Genomic DNA, 20,849 nt, shown 5'->3' on the forward strand with positions numbered 1-20,849 from the left:
TTTTTTTTTTTTTTTTTTTTTTTTGAGTCAGAATCTCACTCTGTCACCCAGGCTGGACCTCGACCTGCTGGGCTCAGGCGATCTTTCCACCTCAGTCTTCCAAGTAGCTGGAGCCACAGGCATGTGCCACCACTCCCGGCTGATTTTTAAATTTATTGCAGAAACAGAGTCTTGCCATGTTGTTCAGACTGTTCTCAAACTCCTGAGCTCAGGTAATCTTCTCACCTTCACCCCCCAAAGTGCTGAGATTAGAGGTATGAGCCACCATACCTGGCCAACTGTGTTTATCTTTTGGGCACTCGTGAACGCTTCTCTTATATGCATTACTTGAGGGCAGGGCCTGGGTCCCATTCACCACCAGATCCCCAGTGGTTACCCAGTGTTTCCCACAGGAATGGACATATTAAAGCAACTGACGATACTATCCACGTGACCAGCATGATTCATTCATTCTCTCACTTGATAGGCACTGAGCAGCTCCAGTGTGCCAGCCCATGTGCCAGGTGCTAGGTTTGCTGCGTCTACTGTCATGACACCAACAAGATAAATGGGCAAGAGTGATGGGCATGTGAAAAATCTGAAGCTGGGTGACAGAACAGAGAAGGTTGAGGGGTCAGGTCAGGAACAGCCTCCCTTAGAAGGTGCCATTTGGCCAGGCTCGGTAGCTCAGCCTGTAATTCCAGCACTTTGGGAGGCCAAGGTGAGTGGATTGCCTGAGCCTGCGGGTTTGAGACCCACCAGGGCAACTTGGTAAGACCTCATCTCTACAATAAATCAAAAAATTAGCTGGGCGTGGTAGCCCGTGTCTGTAGTTCCAGCTACTTGGAAGGCTGAGGTGGAAGGATCGCCTGGGCCCAGCAGGTTGAGGCTGCAGTGGCTGAGAACATGCCACTGCACTCCAGTCTGGGCGATGGAGCGAGACGCCAACTCAAAAAAAAAAAAAGTGCCATTTAACAGGGACCCAAATGACCAGACCTGGGGAAGATCATGCCAAACAAAAGGAACAGCTCATACAAAGTCTACAGGAATGGCGCAGGCTCAGTGGGTTGGAGAAACGGAAGGGCCAGGAGCGTGGAATGCCACGAGCCAGAGAAGAGGGGGTAAGGTTGGCAAGGGGTGGGAGCCAAATCCCAGGAACCCTCTGAAGGGCACGGTAAAGGGTCTGGAATGAGCCCTTAATAAATGCTTTTCCCGGCCGGGTGCAGTAGCTCAGCCTATAATCCCAGCACTTTGGAAGGCCGAGGCGAGAGGATTGCCTGAGCCCGGAGGTTTCGACACCAGCCTGGGCAACTTGGAGAGACCTCGTCTCTACAATAAATCACAAAAATTAGCTGGGTGTGGTGGTGTGCGTCTGTAGTTACAGCTACTTGGAAGGCTGAAGTGGAAGGATCACCTGAACCCAGCAGGTAGAGCTGTGGTGGCCGTGAGTGTGCCACTGCACTCTAGCCTAGGCAACAGAGTGAGACTCCAACTCAAAATAATAAAAAATAAATAAATAAATAGATAAATAAATAAATAAATACTTTTTCCTCACCAATAATAGGTCATGACTTTTAATATATATTTTCTGTTTAACCCTCACATTGCCCATGGCAGATGGAAGTGAGGAGGAAAAACAATTTTAAGAGTTGGGGTCTTGCTCTGTTGCCCAGGCTGGAGAGCAGTGGCACAATCATAGCTCACTGCAGGCTTGAATTCCTGGCTCAAATGATTTTCCCACCTCAGCCTCCCAAGTAGCTCATGTGCCACCACATCCAGCTAATTTTTTTTTTTTTTGAGTTGGAGTCTCACTCTGGCTATCCTTCCGCCTCAGCCTTCCAAGTAGCTAGAACTACAGGCCCAAGCCACCATGCCCAGCTAATTTTTTTGATTTATTGTAGAGACAAGGTCTCGCCAAGTTGCCCAAGCTGGTCTCAAACCCCAGGTTTCAGGCAATCCTCTAGTCTCAGCCTCCCAAAGTGCTGGGATTATAGGCTTGAGCCACTGCGCCTAGCTTTAACTTTTTATTTTATTTTAGAGACAGGGTCTTCCTATGTTGCCCAGGCTGGTCTTGAACTTCAGGCTTTGAGTAGTCCTCCCGCCTTGGCCTCCCAAGGAGTTAGAACTACAGGTGCAAGCCAGCAAACATGGCTCAAATACTCTTAATTTGACTCTTGGCTCCTCCATTAAAAAGGCATAAACCTTGCAGAAATGATTCTCCATGCCTCAGTTTCCTTATTTTTAAAATAGGAATAACAAAAATGTCTACTTATTGGGTTATTGTGAGGATTTAAAAGTTTAATCTACGGAAAACAACTTGAAGGAAGTACTTCCGGTTTACTATCATATCAGAATGCGATCAACACTGGCTTTATGTATGAAGATGGGAAAGGTCAAGTACCGCAGTCAAGGTCACAGGGTGATTCTGAAGCTGATCCTCTAACTGCTCCATGGCACCCCCTCATCTTAGATGCCTCAAGTGACAGGTGTCTGGGAAGATGAGTCAAGGGGTGAGGAATGTGAGCACAGTAAGGTGCTGGAACCCCAAGAGCTTATAATACCAAAGGTACAAGTGCCGTGTGGACGGGGTGGCAACTTTTGGAAATGGAATTGTCACTTGAGATGGAAGAGGGATGATGCAGCTGTTGATCTCCATCCTGGTTGCAGCCAAGTCACACTGTCCCCTTGGTACCACTAGGCCTGCTAGATCCCAGCTCCCTGCCTGATCTCAAGCCCGAGTACCCAACAGGTCTAATTTCCCTGTAATTATGTCTGTTCCACTAGCCCCTGCTCTCCTGGACTTTCTCAGAACCTCTGCTGGAGTCTTACAACCTGCAGACCCTGTGTGTGTTATGTGGTGGTGGTAGATGCTAAAGTTTTGGCTGGAGGAAGGCTTGGCAGGGAGGGAAGGGCCACCGCAAGCAGCCTACCCTGAGTCCCTGGGCGGGTTCTTTGTGCTTCCATAGGGCTCTGCATGGCCCCCTCAAAAGGGGCTCAAGAGACCATTACCTTCAAGGCGAGTGTTGGGCTGAACGATGAGCTTCCGAGATTCCTTGCGTAGCAGCACTGTGTCCCTGAGGGTAAGGAAGCACTCGGGGGGCGCATCAGTGACCGCCGCGTATCCCTCATACAGAGCCCGTCCTCCGGCCACATCCCCTGTGGACTTCAGTACCTGTGGGAAGAAGGGAGTAAGTGTCCAGGGCGGACACTCACCTGTATCCACAGGGCTCTGCCGGGGGCCACAGTCAACTGCACCCAAGCCTAGGTAGTCCATGCTATGGTCTGAATATGTCCCCTCCAAAATTCAGGTGTTGAAACTTAATGGCTAATATGATGGTTTTAGGAGGTGGGTGGGGCCTTTCAGGGGTGATCAAGTCATGAGGAAAGTCTCCTCCCTTGTGAATGAGATTAGGACCTTATCAAAGAAGCTTCAAGTGTGTTTGGCTGGCTTGCCTTCACGCCTTCTACCATGTGAAGACACAGTCATCTTCCCCTCCAGAGAATACAGCAACAAGGTGTCATCTTAGAAGGGGAGAGCAAGTGGGTGCGGTGGCTCATGCCTGTAATCCCAACACTTTGGGAGGCAGAGGTGAGAGGGTTGCCTGAGTCCAGGGGTTCGAGATCAGCCCGGGCAACTTGGCGAGACTTTGTCTCTACAGTAAATTTAAAAATTAGCTGGGTGTGGTGGCGCATGCCTGTGGTTCCAGCTACTTGGAAAACTGAGTAGGATTACCTGAGCCGAGTAGGTCGAGCCTACAGTGGCCGTGAGTGTGCCACTGCACTCCAGCCTGAGTGACAGAGTGAGACTCCGACTCAAAAGAAAAAAGAAAAAAAAAGAAGGGGCACAGAGCCCTTACCAGACAATCGAACTTGCCGGTTACTTGGTTTTGGACTTCCAAGCCTCAAGAACCATGAGATATAAATTTTTATTCTGGAGTACTATGGTGTGATCATAGTGCACTATAACCTAGACCTCCAAAGCTTAAGTGATCTTCCCACTTAAGCCTCCCAGTGCAGGGATTACAGGTATGAGCCACCGCACCAAGCCAGAGATTTTCTCCATGTCTTCGGTGTTTTGCCTTATTCTATGATGTTTCCAGATTGGGGTTTCATTTGTCCTTCTTGGGATTTCTTGAGCCTCCTGGGTTTATAAATTGGTGTTTTTAATCAATTCTAGAAAATTCTTAGGGCCAGGTACAGTAGCTCATGCCTTGTAATACTGGCACTTTGGAAGACTGAGGCAAGAGGACTGCCTGAGCCCAGGGGTTCAAGACCAGTGAGACCTCATTTCTACAATAAATAAATAAATTAGCTGGGTGTGGTGGCATGTGCCTGTAGTCCCAGCTGCTGTGAGGCTGAAGTGGAAGGATCACCCGAACCCAGCAGCTCAAGGCTGCGGTGGCCGTGAATGTGCCACTGCACTCCAGCCTGGGCAACAGAGTGAGACTCTGACTTAAAAAAAAAAATTCTCAGCCACTATGTCTCTTCTTGTTCCCTCTCTTATTTTTTCCTTTTGTTTTCCTTTTGGAATTTCAGTTAGGCATACATTAGACCTTCTCACACTCTGTCATGTCTCTTAACCTCTCTTTTAAATTTTCTATCTTCGTTTATGTTCTATGTTTTACAATTTAATTTCAGCTACATCTAAAACCTGTTTAATCTGCCTACGAGTTAACCTGCCTTTTTAAATTTCAGTGCTCATCTAGTTTATTTCAAGCATTTCTAGTTGGTTCTTTTCTAGAGATCTGACTTTTGGTGGGTCTGGTCCTTGTTCATTCTGCCACCTCGCAAGCAGCAAAGCAGTATTTAAGCCTCGAAGTCCCTCCAAGTGAACCTCCACTTTCTTAGACCTAGGGTTAAAATGACCTTCCCCAGCTGCGCAGTAAATAAAACCAACTGGGAACTCCTGGGGACAGGTTAAACAGAATGTCTCACCTGCCTTTCTTCTCGATAATACTTAATACCCAGAAGGTGCTGAATACACATTCATCAAGGTGACCTTTCACACTGCAGGAGCTTGAACCTGGAGAGCTGGCAATGCAGATGCCAAGGAGTCAGGTGATGTCATAAAGGAGTGATTAAAGGCAGCTACAAGTAACAAGAAGCGGTGAGGACCCAGGCAAACTGGAGAGTCCATGTTATGTTGTCCAGGTGGTCTCCAACTCCTGGGCTCAAGCAGTCCTCCCGTTGTGGCCTCCCAAAGTGCTGGAATTACAGATATGAGCCACCACGCCCAGACGAATGTCCTTTTTGCATTCCAGGAGCCAATCCAAGATGCCACATTGTGTTTTGCAACTGATGATTTTTAATTTCTAACTTTCTTTTACTTTAATAGATAGACACATATCTTTTCTGAAAAAAATACCTTAAACCCTTTTGGAAACAAGTGGGAATATAGTCACAAAGAAATATTGTGATTTATGATTGAATAAATCATCATTTGATGATCATGGTATATGATTTGTAATCTGTGAATTAAAGGCTGGGCCTTCTACAGATTGGAAATCCCAGCAGGAACCTGTTCTAATGGAAGGTACTGTATTTTCTTTCATTTTTATTTATTTATTTTTTGAGTCTGAAGTCTCACTCTGTCGCCCAGGCTGGAGTACAGTGGCACGCTCACAGCCACTGCTGCCTCGACCTGCTAGACTCAGGTGATTCCTCTGCCTCAGCCTTCCAAGTAGCTGGAACCACAGACACGTGCCACTATGCTTGGGTAATTTTTTTTTTTAATTCATTGTAGGGATGAAGTCTCACCAAGTTGCCCAGGCTGGTCTCGAACCCCTGGACTCAGGCAATCCTCTCACCTTGGCCTCCCAAGTGCTAGGACTACAGAAGTGAGCCATTGCGCCCAGCTAATACTGTATTTTAAAGAGTGGCTTATCAGTGGTTCTCAAACTTTGCATAGCCTCAGAATCACCTGGGAACCTAGTAAACGTGCAGATTTCTGGGTCCTAGCCTTCAGAGATTCTGATTCAGGAGGTCTGGGGTGGGACCCGAGGATCTAGTATCTCTAACCTGCTCCTGGGTGATGCTGAGTTTCTGGTCCATGGACCACAACCTCCTGGGTGTTGTGTTGCTCTGGCTTGAGTAATACGACATTCCATTTGCTCAGTTATGTATGTATGATGTGTCATTTAATCCTCACAGGTGTATGAGAAAAATGTGATGCCCTAATTATCTAGCTAGTTAGCACTGGCACCAGAATCCCGAAAGTCTCCTGACTCCCTATGTCCCTGTGTGGCAGGGAAGGTAGCAGTGTCCTGACCACTGTCCTCTTCCTGCTTCGCTCACCAAGCCCCAGCCCTCCTTTGTTCCTTAACCCACTAAGCTCATTATGGTCCTAAGATTGGCACTCAAATTCCTGCTCAGCAGACACTTCTTCCAAGAAGCCTACCCAGACGATGATGGCCCCTTCTTTCCCCTCTAATCACATTCACCATCACATCACACAGTTTTAATGCCTTCATAGTTATTGCTGGTTTTGTTTTTTTTTTTTGAGTTGGAGTCTCACTCTGTCGCCCAGGCTAGAGTGCAGTGGCATGCTCACGGCCACCACAGCCTTGACCTGCTGGCTCAGGTGATCCTTCCACCTCAGCCTTCCAAGTAGCTGGAACTACAGGCACGCACCACCACACCTGGCTAATTTTTTGATTTCTTGTAGAGATGAGGTCTCACCAAATTGCCCAGGCTCGAACCCATGGGCTCAGGCAACCCTCTCGCCTCGGCCTCCCAAAGTGCTGGGATTATAGGCGTGAGCCACCGCAGCTGCTTTTGCTGTTACCTGAAGTTACCTAGCTCACTCACTGCCTACATGTTAATTGCCTTCCTTCCCTCACTATGGTAGTAAGAAACTGCTCACAGCTCATTCACAGTGCCTAGCACATGGTAACACTCGGTATAGACTTGTTGAATGAATTTATCAGAAGACCATGAGGAAGTGTTGACAGGTGTGGAGATAGGGCAAAAGTTGGCAGGGGTGGGGAGTTGGGAGGGTGGAGGCATGGGGGGGATGTGTCGGGGGGCACCCCTCAAAGAAGCCTTCGCTTACCTGGAGTCTCCGTAGGAATCGCTCCAGGGCGGGCCTGCCCACGGACCGGATCTTGCTGCGGTCAAGACGGACCCGGGCATCTGGGCGCCCATCGGAGCCTGTGGTGGGAGTGACGGTAACGAGACCCTCGCCAGCCTCCAACAAGACCCTCAGGATCACAAACCGGGCCTGCATGTGGGCCTGCCGGGGCCAGGGGAAAGGGGTCATTTAGCCTGTATCAAGTGCCAAAGCCTGATTATATGGTATGTGCTCATTAATTGTCAATTTTTATGGCATTTTATTCTCCTAAACTCTTTGGGTCATTTTTTTGGCCTCTTTGTTTCCCCTCAAAGGATTCCTTCCTCCTCTGCTCACAGGGAGGGTCAGCTGCCCCAGGGAACAGGGAAGCCATTCCCAGGCAGGACCCGATGTCCCATGCTGCCCCTTGACACACACCATGCCCCCTGTTACTCCTAATCTCCTTCCACACCCCACAGGACATCAGCTACCCCTGAGCATCCCCAAGCACTTTCTCCTCCACAACCTCCACAAGTGGTGTTGCACATCTGCAGTCCTAGCTACTCAGGAGGCCTGAGCACAGGCATCATTATTCGCAGTTAACAGATGACAAAACAGAGGCCCAGAGAGATGAAAAGATTTCCTCAAGGCCACAATGCTGGTAAAGGAACAGCCTGAATTCAGACACAAGTTTCCAGACCCTGAAATGTGTTGTTTTGTTGGGTTTTTTTTGAGTCAGAGTCTCCCTCTGTCACCCAGGCTGGAGTGCAGGGGCATGCTCACCACCACCACAGTTTTGACCGGCTGGGCTCAGGCGTTTCTTTTGCCTCAGCCTTCCAGGCAGCTGGAACCACAGGAGCATGCCACCACATCCAGATAATTTTTTAATTTTTTTTATTGAGATGAGGTCTCATCAAGTTGCTCAGGCTGGCCTTGAACCCCTGGGCTCAGGCAATCCTTTCCTCTCCACCTCCCAAAGTGCTGGGATTACAGGCGTGAGCCACCGTGCCTGGCATGAAACATGTTCTTTTGATAACATAATATTGCTTTCACAAACTATTCTTATTTGATTTTTTAAAAAGTTTTTTGCTGGGTGTGGTGGCTCATGCCTGTAATCTCAGTACTTTGGGAGGCTGAGGCGGGAGAGTTGCCTGAATCCAGGAGTCTGAGACCAGCCTGAGCAACACAGCAAGATTTCACCTCTACAAAATATCAAAAATTAGTGGGAGCGGTGTTGCACATCTGCAGTCCCAGCTACTCAGGAGGCTCAGGCAGAAGGCCTGCCAGAGCACAGGAGGCCAAGTCACCATGCCATTGCACTCCAGCCTGGGTGACAAACTGTTTTTGTTTTTTGTTTTGTTTTTGAGTAGGAGTCTCACTCTGTTGCCCAGGTTGCTCACGGCCACTGCGGCCTCAACCTACTAGGCTCAGGTGATCCCTCCACCTCAGCCTCCCAAGTAGCTGGAACTAAAGGCACACACCACCACACCCAGCTAATTTTCTTATTTACTGTAGAGTCGAAGTCTCGCCATGTTGCCCAGGGTGGTCTCGTACCCCTGGACTCTGGCAATCCTCTCACCTGGGATTACAGGCATGAGCCATCGTGCCCAGTCTAAATTTTTTTCTTTATTACTTACTCTATCTCCAAAGGACATATACATGAGCAGTCAAGCCTAATGGCTCTAGAGACAGACTGCATGGACTTGAATCCTGGCTCTGCCACTTAGCTGCAAGTTCCTTATCTCCAGAATGAGGATAATAATAGTACCTACCTCCTGGGGTTGATACTGGGAACAAAAGTTAATTCATGTAAGGTGCTTAAAACTGCGTGTAGCATAGAGTAAGTCAGTTGTGAGGAGTAATAGTAAAACCATTTCATCTGATTCACCTTGAAAGGTGGCCGGGGAGAGGCCTCCTCCCATTTTACAGGCAGGTACTCTGAGGCTCACACAAGTGAGTGACTTGTTACCCAAACAGTGGGGCCTGGGACTAAACCAGTTCATCTGCCTTATAGGTAGCTGTCCCATCCCTGCACGCAGAATTCTGATCTTGGCGCCCACTGCAGGCCCCCTCATGCCTCCTGGGAGGACTCTACCCAGCCCTCACCTGTCGCCAGTTGGAGGCCTCAGGTGTGTAGAACTCCAGAGCGAGCAGCCCAGCCCGAACCATGTTGAGCCAGTTCACATAAATCACATCTTCTGCATCAGCCCCCTCGAAGCCAAAGATCCTGGGGGAGGGAGAGACAGGCGGCGGTGTGGAAGGTCAGAGGCTGCCCTGACCCTCCCCGAGGCTGGGCCACCCCTCTGCCCTGCTGCCCGTACTCTAGCACTTGGGGGTGGAGACAGAGGTAGAGGCCCACGCTCTCAGCCCGGCACTCTTCGTAGCTGGAGGCGATGGTGCTGAATTTGCTGTCCCAGGTCTCCCCGCTGCGGTACCAGCTCTGGATCTGAAAAGGGAGGCCCAGGAATCAGGCTTAGGGTTGGCCGCTGCCCCACCCGTGCCCACCCTCCCAGTACCCGGGGCTCTGTGGCGGCTGCCCTCACCTGCTCCCCCGTCTCTGGGTTGATCACTGCCTCCTGGTCAAAGTTGAATGCTCCTTTCTCATCCTGCAGGGCATAGGGGGAGTGAGGGAAAGGCACCTCCAGCCAGGTCTAGGCTTTCAGTGCCGGTACCCATGGGCCCAAGTGGCTCAGAATGGCAAGTCAGGGGGCAGGAGTGGACGGTAGGAGCAGAAGGGCCATCAACACACTGACGTCTCCAAACCTCAGAGTACTGTGACAATGGCTGCCTCCTCAGAGCCCTTAAGAGTGGAAGAACCCGGTGGCTCAGCCTGTAATCCCATGCCTTTGGGAGGCTGAGGTGAGTGGATTGCCTGAGCCTGCAGGTTCAAGACCCGCCTTGGGCAACTTGGTGAGATCTCATCTCTACAATAAATCAAAAAATTAGCCGGGCGTGGTAGCGCGCGCCTGTAGTTCCAGCTACTTGGAAGCTGAGGTAGAAGGATTGCCAGAGCCCGGCAGGTCGAGGCTGTGGTGGCCGGGAGTGGCCACTGCACTCCAGTCTGGGTGACAGAGTGAGACTCCAACTCAAAAATAAAAAAAAGAGTGGAAGAACCAAAGCCGCCTACCCCACTGCACAGAGAGGTAAACTGAGGGCCAAACAGGGGAAGGACTTGCCGGACGTCTCCACACCCCAGTCAGGGATGCCCCAAAGGGTGGGCTAGAAAGGGTGGCCGCTCCTCCCCTCCCCACATGCTTCCTGGCTCAACTCCTGGAGCTGCCAGAGAAGTCCTCAGCGTCTTCCTCACTGTCCCCACCACGTCCCAAACATCTTGCATGCATGATCCATTTAATCCTCACAACCACTAAGGCAAATGTCACTATGACCCCACTTCATAGACAAGGAGACTGAGGTTCAGAGACTTAAGAGCTTCAAACCAGAATCAGAGCACATGACTCTGTATACACCATCTCTCAATGCTAACACCCGCCTGCTGAGGGCCTACTGTGTGCCAGGACTGACTACCCACCTTTGCTTTCATTCCCGTGTTGTGTAGTGTAGGGGTCAGGAACCCCATTTTACAGATGGGCCAACTGAGGCACAGTGAAAGGAACTGACTTATCCAAGGCCACACTACCAGGCTACTGCCCCTTCAGCTGCCTCCTGCATCCTTCTGACTCCAAGGCCCAGCTCCTGTCCTTCCCTGTTCAGGAAAGCAAACCCACCCTACCTCAAACCCCATGCTCTGAGTGGGTCCACATCCCATCTCTAGTCATCACCATGCTGGGAATTCACAATAATCTTTTTCAGCCTGCCAGAAAGGTTGTCTGCTTTTTCTTTTTCTTTTTTTTTTTTTTTTGAGTTGGAGTCTCACTCCGTCACCCAGGCTGGAGTACAGTGGCATGCTCACGGCCACCCCAGCTTCAACCTGCTGGGCTCAGGTGATCCCTCCGTCTCAGTCTTCCAAGGAGCTGGAACTACAGGCACATACTACCATGCTGGCTAATTTTTTTATTTATTGTAGAGATGAGGTCTTGCCAAGTTGCCCAGGCTGTTCTCGAACCCATGGGCTCAGGCAATCCTCTCACGTCAGTCTCCCGAAGTGCTGGGATTACAGGATTGAGCCACCATGCCCAGCCTTGTCTGTCTTTTCTACATTCCCTGAGCAGGTATGGAGAATGTATAGCTCTAGCCACCTGGCAGGAAGGTGCTGCTCTGGGAAAAGTGGCTCCCTACAACACCTGGAAAAATCCAGGCTCTAGGGAACAGCATTGTGAAGACACAGCACTCAGCGTCAGGACAGCTTTTGTCCCCGGGGCTGCTGGAGTCATACTCTCAGGGTGTGCTTCCTTGGTTTAAGCCAAGCAACCCCTCCTGGTACAGAGGACACACCCCCTGCACCTGGAGGTCTCCCTGCACCCTCTCAGTCATCTGGAACATTTTGGTGGAAGGCAACATAGAGTCTTCCCTGCTTAAGAGCTTGTTTTTTCCACCCTAGGGCAGAGACTGGAGCAGCTTCACCCTGGGAAGGGCAGGTTGTGGGGGAGGGGAGCCGTAGGCCCAGGTATTTCTGCAGGCAGTGAACTGGTCGCCGTCGTCTCACCTGCACAAAGAGCTTGCCGCTGCCGTGACCCAAAAGCTCGTGCAGCCCCACCTGCACGTCAAAGGAGGGCCCCTTCCAGCGGATATACAGGTCCTGCCAAGACAAGGAGAGAGACCTGCCTGTCCACGGGCCTGCCATGGCGACATGGCGGCCTCCCCCAGGCAGGCAGAGGGCCCATGATGGTGCTTGGTGCCCCACATAGCCCATCTCATCTTGAAACAGCTGGGGAGGAAGTAACACCTCCATCGGGTGACCAGTGAGGAAACTGAGGCTCCAAAGTGACACAAGGCCAGGAAGTGGCAGGGCCAGGACTGAAGCTGTGCCCTGGGCTATCCACCCTCCTGGATCCACTGAGGCAGGAGCAGCCCAGCCTCTACTCTCTGGCTATCGGTGCCCACCTTGTCATCCTCCTCCAGGAAGGTAAGCTTCTCCCGCTGCGTGGCGTAGGCCACAGCCAGCACGTTCCCCAGAGACACATTCTTAAAGCCTTCCGTCTGCCTCAGGTCGTCATCTGGAGAAGGCAGAGAAGGGACCACAGTGAAGGTCAAGAGTAAGAGACAAGAGGCTCTTAAGGCTGGGATGGTGAGTTGAACAGGACAGTTTGTGGGGCGCATGCGTGCGGAGGGGTTGGGGGGTGATTCTACATGGAAGCTTCTGGGACTGAGGGCTGAGTCTGAGGACGACGCTCACAGTTGGGGATGTTGATGCCAGCAGGGATGCCGGAGCCAGCGAAGGTGAGGACATCCAGAGAAGTGAAGTCGGGGGTGAGGAACTTGTCCTTCTCGAAGGCTGGGGGCCAGGGCAGCTCCTTCAGCAGCTGTTCTGCACTTGCCACCAGTCGCTCGAACTTGGCACTCATGGCCTTGTTCACCATGGCCACGAAGCCTGCAGGGGAGGGAGGGTGCTGTGGCTTGGTGGGGTTCTGGGAGAGCTCCTACTCCACCCTACTCAACCCCGTGACCCCTCTAGCCATCACACACATATCAATGCCTACTGTGTGCAATGACCCCGTGCTAGCTGCTGGGGACAGCAGTGACCCAGGCTTGGACCCTACTGGATCAGGACCCAGGTGGGAAAATGAGGGGTACGTGAATGTGTCTCCCCCTCAGGCCCCCAGATGGCCTGCCTCCTGGGCCTGGTTCTAGGGCTCACACCCATGCCCCCGGTGGGTTATTGTACTCTCCTCCCTCCTCCTAGGCTAATCTCTCTGGCTTCAGCAGGGCCTAGGAAGGACAACAGTGGGCAGAGACATGACTGAATCCTCAGGGTGGACACCCTGCCTTGCATAGGTGGGTGCCATAGGGCACAGGGATGGAAGTTGAGGCAACCTGCCACCAGCCCAGGATGTCAGCGCCAGGTCAGGTTCACAGTGCTCCCAGCGACTCAGTGCAGCAGTCTGCAAATGTTATCTCACTGATGCTCAGAGGTTGGGTTAACCAGCCCAAGGTCACACAGCCAGTGAGTGGCAAAGCTGGGCTTGGAATGCATGCATCTGCCTGGAGCTTGTATCCTGACCAGACACCAGAGGCAGCACAGCAAAGTGGCTCAGAGCCAAGGTGCCTGGGCCACCCACCAATTGTGCCCTAGTTCCTGCATCTGTTAAGCGAGGATAAAAGTCCTCATGAGGTGATGATGTCTAAATGAGCTGACATAGGTGAACTTCACACAACAGTGGCCAGTACGTGGCAAAGAATGTTTATTTATCTTGACTGTAAAGGAAGGGAAGAACTCTTGGAGAGCACTGGACCAGTGAACTTGGACATGGGGGAAGGGATTCTGACCTTATTTCTCCTGCCACCCCACCTCCAACGTTACCTTCAAATTCTCCCCGGGAACCAAAGGGGTCACGGTAACTCTCAATGAACCCAATGTAGCTGGGGAAAGAGAAGGACAGAGATGAAAGAGGTGCGGACAGGAGGCAGATAGAAGCGCAGGGTGAAGCTGGAGACTCACCTCTCCACGATGGGCCCCTTGTCCTGGATCCAGAAGCGGGAGCCCCTCTTGTGGGCCTCGATAGAGCCCTGGGTGAAGCTGTCTATGTACTGAGCCAGCATCTGCTCCTGGTGGCTGTTGGCTGCATATGCCTGGGATGAGTAGAGGTAGGTCAGCCTAAGGCCACCCGCACACTCCCATAAGCCCCTCTGCTGCCCAGGGAGGTCCTGAGCCTGCCCCCTGCAGCCCCCAGTCGGTCCTACCTTGGCTTTCTCCAGTTGCTCAACCACTTTCTGGAGGATGGGAGCATAGTCTCCCCGGGTCACCTGGAACTGGCTCCCCCGGAATTCATAGCTCTTCAGCTTGGAAGTCACTTCAGAGTCCAGAGTAGGCTCTGGGGAAAGAGGGGTCATTCAAGGGAAAGGCGAGTATAAGACACCTCAGCAGGGTTTCCCCACAGTACTCTTTTCTTTTTTTTTTTTTAGATTTGGAGTCTCATTCTATTGCCTAGGCTGGAGTGCAGTGGCATGCTCACGGCCACCGCAACCTTGGCCTGCTGGGCTCAGTTGATCCTTCTGTCTCAGCCTTCCAAGTAGCTGGAACCACAGGCACACACCACCACGCCCGGCTCATTTTTTGATTTATTATAGAGATGAGTTCTCACCAAGTTGCCCAGGCTGGTCTCTAACCCCTGGATACAGGGAATCCTCTTGCCTTAGCCTTCCAAAGTGCTGGAATTACAGGCATGAGCTAGCATTCTTTTACTCTAAGATCTTCAACAGCTCCTCGTTGCCAACACACATTAGTATAAATTCCCATCTTCAAAAATATGTATGTCGGCTGGGTGTGGTGGCTCACACCTATAATCCTAGTGCTTTGGGAGGCCAAGATGGGAGGATCGCTTGAGACCAGGAGTTTGAGACCAGCCTGGGCAACATAGCAAGGCCTCGTCTTCACAAAATATAAAAAAATTAGCTAGATGTGGTGTTCCACACCTGTAGTGCCAGCTACTTGGAAGGCCGAGGCGGAAGAATCACCAGAGCTCAGGTGGTCAAGGCAGCAGTGAGCCATGATTGTGCAACTGCCCTCCAGCCTGGGCAAAAGAGTGAAACTCTGATTCAAAAAACCAAAAACACAACCAGCCACATTCCAAATGTAATCATGACAGGATCAGGAGAAATTGTGACGACAGCAGAAAGAAGTTAGAGAAAAGAGAGGAAGGATCCAGAACCAAGACACGGAGGCAACTTTCTTTTTTTTTCTTTTTTTTTGAGTCAGAGTCTCAACAGAGTCTCACTCTGTTGCCCAGGCTGGAATGCAGTGGTACCCTCATGGCCACCATAGCCTTGACCTGCTGGGCTCAGGCAATCTTTCTGCCTCAGTCTTCCAAGTAGCTGGAACCAACGACGTGCACCATCACACGTGGCTAATTTTTCATTTATTGAAGACACATGGTCTCATCAGGTTGCCCAGCCTGGTCTAGAACTCCCGGGCTCAGGCAATCCTCTCGCCTCAGCCTCCCAAAGTGCTGGGATTACAGGCGTGAGCCACTGCACCAGACCGAAGCAGCTTTCTGGAAGCAGGAAAAGGCAAGGAAACAGATTCCCCCGAGACTCTTGAAGAAACACAGCCCAGTTAACATGTTGATTTTAGACCTTGGACCTCCACAGCTATAATAGTATAAATTTGTGTTATTTTGTACCACTACATTTGTGGCACTTTGTTACAGAGGCAAGAGGATGCTAATTATGGCTGTATTCTGCTGGTCTCTGATAAAATATACTTCTAGACTACATAAAAACACAACAGATAGGCATAGTATTTCCTGTCGGACTTGTTCTTCCCTACTGTGACTCCTCCCATTGCATCTGTGTTCCCTCCTCATGAAATTCGAGTGCAGAGGCTAGGTTAGACACAGCGAGCCAGCTTCTGCCTGGCCCTCCCGGGACACTCACTCTTGGAACACGGCCATCATGAGCACTAAGGTGCCACGTGAGGTATGCACGTTGACAGTCCCAACTTGGGTCCCAGCCGGCAGCAAGCATCCGTGTGAGTGACTGAGCCACTGCAGCCCAACTGTTCAGTCTTCCCAGCTGGGGCCCCAGACACCATTCACTGGAGGCCACCTGTCCCCACCGTGTTCCATCTACAATCCTGCCCCCACAGAGTCTGTGAGCTTGTAAAGGTGGATTTGTGTCACTAGATTTGGGGGGGCATTTGTGACACAGTGATAGATGACAGATCTACTCAGTCTCCGGGGCCACACCCTTCACCACCACCCTATACTGCATCCATCCTGAAATGCCAATATAGACCCAGTTTACGTTTTAGTCTGATCTATTCCTGTTTCTCTGAACTCACATCTCTCTCCCTCATCAAACCAGACTGTTTGCTAGACTCCTAAGCCTCCCCACCATGCTGCTTTGGTTCACGCTGTTTGCTCTGCAGTTTCCCACACACCTTCATTCATTCTCACACACAGGGCCTGAGTATCCACCGAGCACTAGGCGCTGGGGAGACAACAGAAAGTGAAACACACGGCCTCCTCTAGGGAGCTCATAGGGAAGTTACAGAGGGTGCTGACACAGAGGAAAGGGCATAGATTTAGTCATGGGAAGATGGGGGAGGGTCCCAGAGAAGGCAACATCCACATACGGCCTAGGGGATGGGGATGAGGAGAAGTTGGCAAGGGGAACACAGTGGGGTTGAAGGGAGTCCCCCATAGGAAGTAGGGAAAATTCTGCCAAGGTCTGGATAGGGTACGTGAGAACTGGAAGCCGTCAAGCATGGCCAGAGCACAGAATCTGAGCAGGAGACTGTGGGAGATACGGAAGGGTGGGGAGTGGGTGGTGAAATAAGGGCCAGGTGGCAATGGTTCTCATAGGGGCCTGGATATTTCAGTCCACACTGTGTTCATTTTTCCCTCACTTGGGAAAAGATCCCAGTTTCCCTTTGAGAACCCTTTCCCACTGCCATCTCCAATCCAGGTGGTTTGCGGAGGTGGGGGGGCGGTGATCAACCTCATTGCCTGAGTAGGCTTGAGACCAAGTTGAGCCAATCAGGCCCGTTCCTTGCCTGCGCACAGGGATTGGTTCACCGATAAATATGCGATACAACCTAGAGAAATTAGAGCCCTTCCCAGGCCTTATGCCGAAACTCCTGGGAGAGGACCCTTTCTGCTGGAAGGGCAGGACTGGTGGTCTGAGCCACCCAGGTCCAGAAATGCTGAGAAGGGAGTAGAAAGGGTGTGAAGCATGCCCAGCCAGGGCCTGAGCTCACCTGTGCCGAGCACGGAAGCCAGCCGCACCTCGTAGCGGGGCTTCCCTTCCTGGTCAACCTCCTTGAAGAGTCGTGTGTTGTAGGCACTGAGGTTCTAGAAAAGACCAGGACAGGGGTATAGGGAGAGTGAGGTCTGGAGAAAGCAGTGGGGTGGGAGGAGTGAAAGTGAGGAGGCACACCAGGGAGAGAAGGCACAAGGGCAAAGCAGGCCGGGGCTTCCCAGGGACCTTCCAAGTTGGCTGGGAGAGGGAAACGGCAGAAGTGGGCCGGCCAGGGCCGACTCTGCTCAGTACGATGAGCGCTAACTTTTACTAAGCATCAACTCAATTGTGCCAGGCACTGCATGACCTCAGTGAACCCAGGGATACACGAGACAAGTACCATTTCACAGACGTGGAAAGTGGCCACACATGTCAGTGGAACTCCCAGAGAGCAGCTGAGCTTAGAGTCCCTCTGACACATGGACTCCAGAAACCAAGCTCGGAAGTGAGGCCCTGAGGTTCTGCATCATACTACCCTGAGGCTGTCATCAGGCCCTACAGCCCGGAGTGTGGCAGGGATGGCTTCTTCCCTACCATGCATCAAGTGGGACATCTGCCTTGTTTGTGCCAGGCTGACCTCTTTTTTTATTTGAGTTGGAGTCTCACTCTTTCACCCAGGCTGGAGTGCAGTGGCACACACGCTCACAGCCACCCCAGCGTCGACCTTCTGGGCTCCAGCTATCCTTCTGCCTCAGCCTTCCGAGTAGCCGGAACTACAGGCGCGCGCTACCACACCCGCCTATTTTTTATTTTATTGTAAAGACGAGGTCTCACCGGGCTGGTCTCAAACCTGCGGGCTCAGGCAATCCACTCACCTTGGCCTCCCAAAGTGCTGGGATTATAGACTGAGCCACCAAGCCCAGCCCAGGCTAACCTCTTACGTGAGGATTCCCCAAGTCTTTTCCACCCCAAGAACCCAAGTCTCTGGGCCCAAGCTGAGACCCAGGAGTGGTCACCAAAGGTGAGGGGGCTGGGATGAGGAGCCCTATCAAATCACCGCCCTGAGTTCCCCAACCCCAAACCTGTGAGTCCAGAAAGTCTTGGGCCAGTTTGGCATCTTCCATGGTACAATCCCCGGAGAAATAGGTAGTGATTCCCTGTTGGAAAAACAGAGTTGCCAAGGTCAGAGGCCTGCAGGGACAGCTGGCAAATCCCTTCTCAGGCTTCCTCTACCCCCTCTCAGCAGTCTCCAACTCATCTCCCTCTCTCTTCTGGGAAAAAAAGTTGTAAAATAAACATTCACTGCAGCCTTCACACAGCCCTGCGGGCCTCTCTCAGGCTGGTGCACCCCTAAGGTTTGCCATGGCCCTCACCCCACATAGCCTAAGATGCTCCACAGGTGGGAAGCCAGGGACCCTCTCCTTCCCCACTGTCCCTGCCGCCCCAACTCCCTCTACCTCCCAGCCCTCCTCTCCTTCCCTCTGGCTGCACACAGCATCCTGCGTGCAGAATGCCAGTTCTGAGAGGCCATTCAGAAAGCATCCCACCCAACCTGCTAACCACTTTACAGATGACAAACCAAGGCCCATGGTGGAAAGCAGTTTCGCCTCCCCATCGGGTGCCCTTCCCTTGCAACCAGGTGGCTTCAAAGGATGCCCTCCCCTCCCCATGTAGTTGGGGGCCTTACCTCCTTCCCCAGCCCGAGGTGTCGCAGCCGTGGCTCCAGAGAGAACATAAGCTCTCCGCAGGTCTGCCAGAGGCCCCTGACTTTTTCTGGGTGATGCTGAGCTGCCTCACTCCCCAGGATCACATGTTCCAGCTTCTCCTGCGGGGGAGGGAGGGCACTGGCCCAGTCACATGGCCCAAACCTGCCCTCCAAAGCCTCCGCGTCCAGGCCCCACTCCAGGTCCAGGACCATTGGCTGGCTCAGAGTCCGGTCCCCAAGAAGCATCAAGTCTTGGGGCTCCCCTCAGACCTGCTGCATCAGATGCTGCATTTCACCAAGATCGCCAGGAGACACGTGCAAGTGACTGTCTGAGAAGTGAAGTCTAAGAGCCACTTCCCCCTGCCCTAGATGGGTTTGAGCCCCAGGAGGGGTGCCCATGCTTCCCCACTGCTCCAGTAGTGACCAACGAGCTTCATTTTGGCAAGCATCTAAAAGTTCACAGAACAGTCTCACATCTGTCCTTGTTCGACCTGTGAGTTGGCATGGAAGAGCTGTGCTTTTCCTTTATATGAGGAGGCTGCAGCACCCCATGAGGTTGGGTGGCACCCATGGTCACACAGGGTGGCAGTGACAGGGTCAAAGCTCTGCTCAGGATCCCTGAATCCGGTAGGGGCTCCTTCTACTGCATTCGCCACCCCCATCCCACTGGTCCCCTCCTCCTAACCTTCCCCAACCCTCCCTTGGCTCACCTTGGGCAGGTTGGGGACAAACTTGGTGTCACCAAAGGACTTGTAGTTGCCCATGTTGGAGTAGACACCCGCGGCATAGACCAGGAATGCCTGAGGGAGGGGAAGTGGCCATCAGAGACCTGGAAAGCACAGACTCCCCCACCCCACAAAAATCTCCTCTTTTTTTTTTTTTGAGTCAGGGTCTCACTCTGTCATCCAGGCTGGAGTACAGTGGCACGCTGCTCATGGCTACCACAGCCTCAACATGTTGGGCTCAGGTGATCCTTCCGCCTCAGTTTTCCAAGTAGCTGGAACTACAGGCACACCCCTTACTAATTTTTTGATTTATTTATTGTAGAGATGAGGTATTGCCAAGTTGCCCAGGCTGGTCTTGAACCCCTGGGCTCAGGCAATCCTCTCACCTCCACCTCCCAAAGTGCTGGGATTATAGGCATGAACCACCATGCCTGGTTAGAAATCCCCTCTTGAGATGCAAACACTCCAGCAGAACCAGTATGGGTGAACCTGGGAACTCTGGGGGCAGGACCCAAAACCTGGGAAGCCCCAGTCTGGCTGGTCCCAACTAACTTTCACAGACCAATTTCCACACCCTCGTTGTCCAGTCAAGCTGGTCTTCTAAGCAGTTCCCAAACACACCCAAGTGTTCATCCACCTTTGCTCCCTCTACCCCTGCACCTCTCAGCCACCTGTGGGCTCTGTGCCGTTTTTGTTTTTGTTTTTTTTTGAGTTGGAGTCTCACTCTGTCGCCCAGGTTGGAGTCCAGCGGCACACTCACGGCCACTGCAGCCTCGACCTGCTGGGCTCTGGCAATCCTTTCACCTCAGCCTTCCAAGTAACTGGAACTATAGGTGCGCACTACCACACCCGGCTAATTTTTGATTTATTGTAGAGACGAGGTCTCACCAAGTTGCCCGGGTGGGTCTCGAACCTGCGGGCTCAGGCAATCCACTTGCCTCAGCCTCCCAACGTGCTGGGATTATAGGCTGAGCCATTGACCCTAGCCCTCTGTGTCCTTTAAGGCCCAATTCCAATACCACCTCCTTCTCTTGGGAGCCTGTCTTCAGTCCCCAACCTGTCAGGCCTTGGAAGCATCAAATGTTAGAGCCAGAGGGGTATCAATCCTCTGCTCTATGGTTTTTGCTGGTCCCAAATCTGGCCTCCCTTCCTCTGGTAACAAGACCTTAATTTTCCTTTTATGGGGAGGGGATCTCCCTTCCCCTAGCTCCAGGGGTGGGCATTTAAACTGGCTCGCTAGTTTGAGGAATAACTTTCCCTGGCAACAGCAATGATTACAAGGCTCAAGTTCTACCCAATAAATTTTCCATTGGAGCCGGGCTTGGTGGCTCAGCCTGTAATCCCAGCACTTTGGGAGGCTGAAGCAAGTGGATTGCCTGAGCCCATAGATTCGAGACCCGCCCGGGCAACTTGGTGAGACCTTGTCTCTACAATAAATCAAAAATTATCTGGGCACGGTAGCGCGCACCTATAGTTCCAGCTACTTGGAAGGCTGAGGTGGAAGGATCGCTGAAGCCCAGCAGTCAAGGCTGCAGTGGCTGGGAGCATGCCACTGCACTCCAATCTGGGCGACGGAGTGAGACTCCAACTCAAAAAA

The 20,849-nt window shown here is 52.0% G+C and overlaps 1 protein-coding gene across 4 annotated transcripts in view; it reads right to left on the reverse strand.

The window, feature by feature from the left end:
- Positions 1-20,849, reverse strand: part of DPP3 (dipeptidyl peptidase 3) — a 27,961-nt gene that overhangs the window by 3,493 nt on the left and 3,619 nt on the right. For 3 of the 4 annotated variants that reach the window (XM_008062695.1, XM_008062694.1, XM_008062697.1), the window contains 15 exons: positions 19,238-19,327; positions 18,510-18,647; positions 17,905-17,979; positions 16,842-16,935; positions 13,826-13,956; positions 13,584-13,714; positions 13,446-13,504; positions 12,321-12,515; positions 12,029-12,141; positions 11,631-11,723; positions 9,571-9,633; positions 9,349-9,473; positions 9,134-9,254; positions 7,031-7,210; positions 2,989-3,151 (listed from right to left, as the gene is read on the reverse strand). In XM_008062695.1, the coding sequence (XP_008060886.1) occupies positions 2,989-3,151; positions 7,031-7,210; positions 9,134-9,254; positions 9,349-9,473; positions 9,571-9,633; positions 11,631-11,723; positions 12,029-12,141; positions 12,321-12,515; positions 13,446-13,504; positions 13,584-13,714; positions 13,826-13,956; positions 16,842-16,935; positions 17,905-17,979; positions 18,510-18,647; positions 19,238-19,327 (1,771 nt within the window). The remainder of the gene's footprint in view (positions 1-2,988; positions 3,152-7,030; positions 7,211-9,133; positions 9,255-9,348; positions 9,474-9,570; positions 9,634-11,630; positions 11,724-12,028; positions 12,142-12,320; positions 12,516-13,445; positions 13,505-13,583; positions 13,715-13,825; positions 13,957-16,841; positions 16,936-17,904; positions 17,980-18,509; positions 18,648-19,237; positions 19,328-20,849) is intronic. The other variant, XM_008062696.1, reaches the window with a different exon arrangement.

Source organism: Carlito syrichta, unplaced genomic scaffold, assembly GCF_000164805.1.
Source record: "Carlito syrichta isolate Samal-C Ts95f unplaced genomic scaffold, Tarsius_syrichta-2.0.1 Scaffold305797, whole genome shotgun sequence".
Taxonomy (NCBI): Eukaryota; Metazoa; Chordata; class Mammalia; order Primates; family Tarsiidae; genus Carlito; species Carlito syrichta.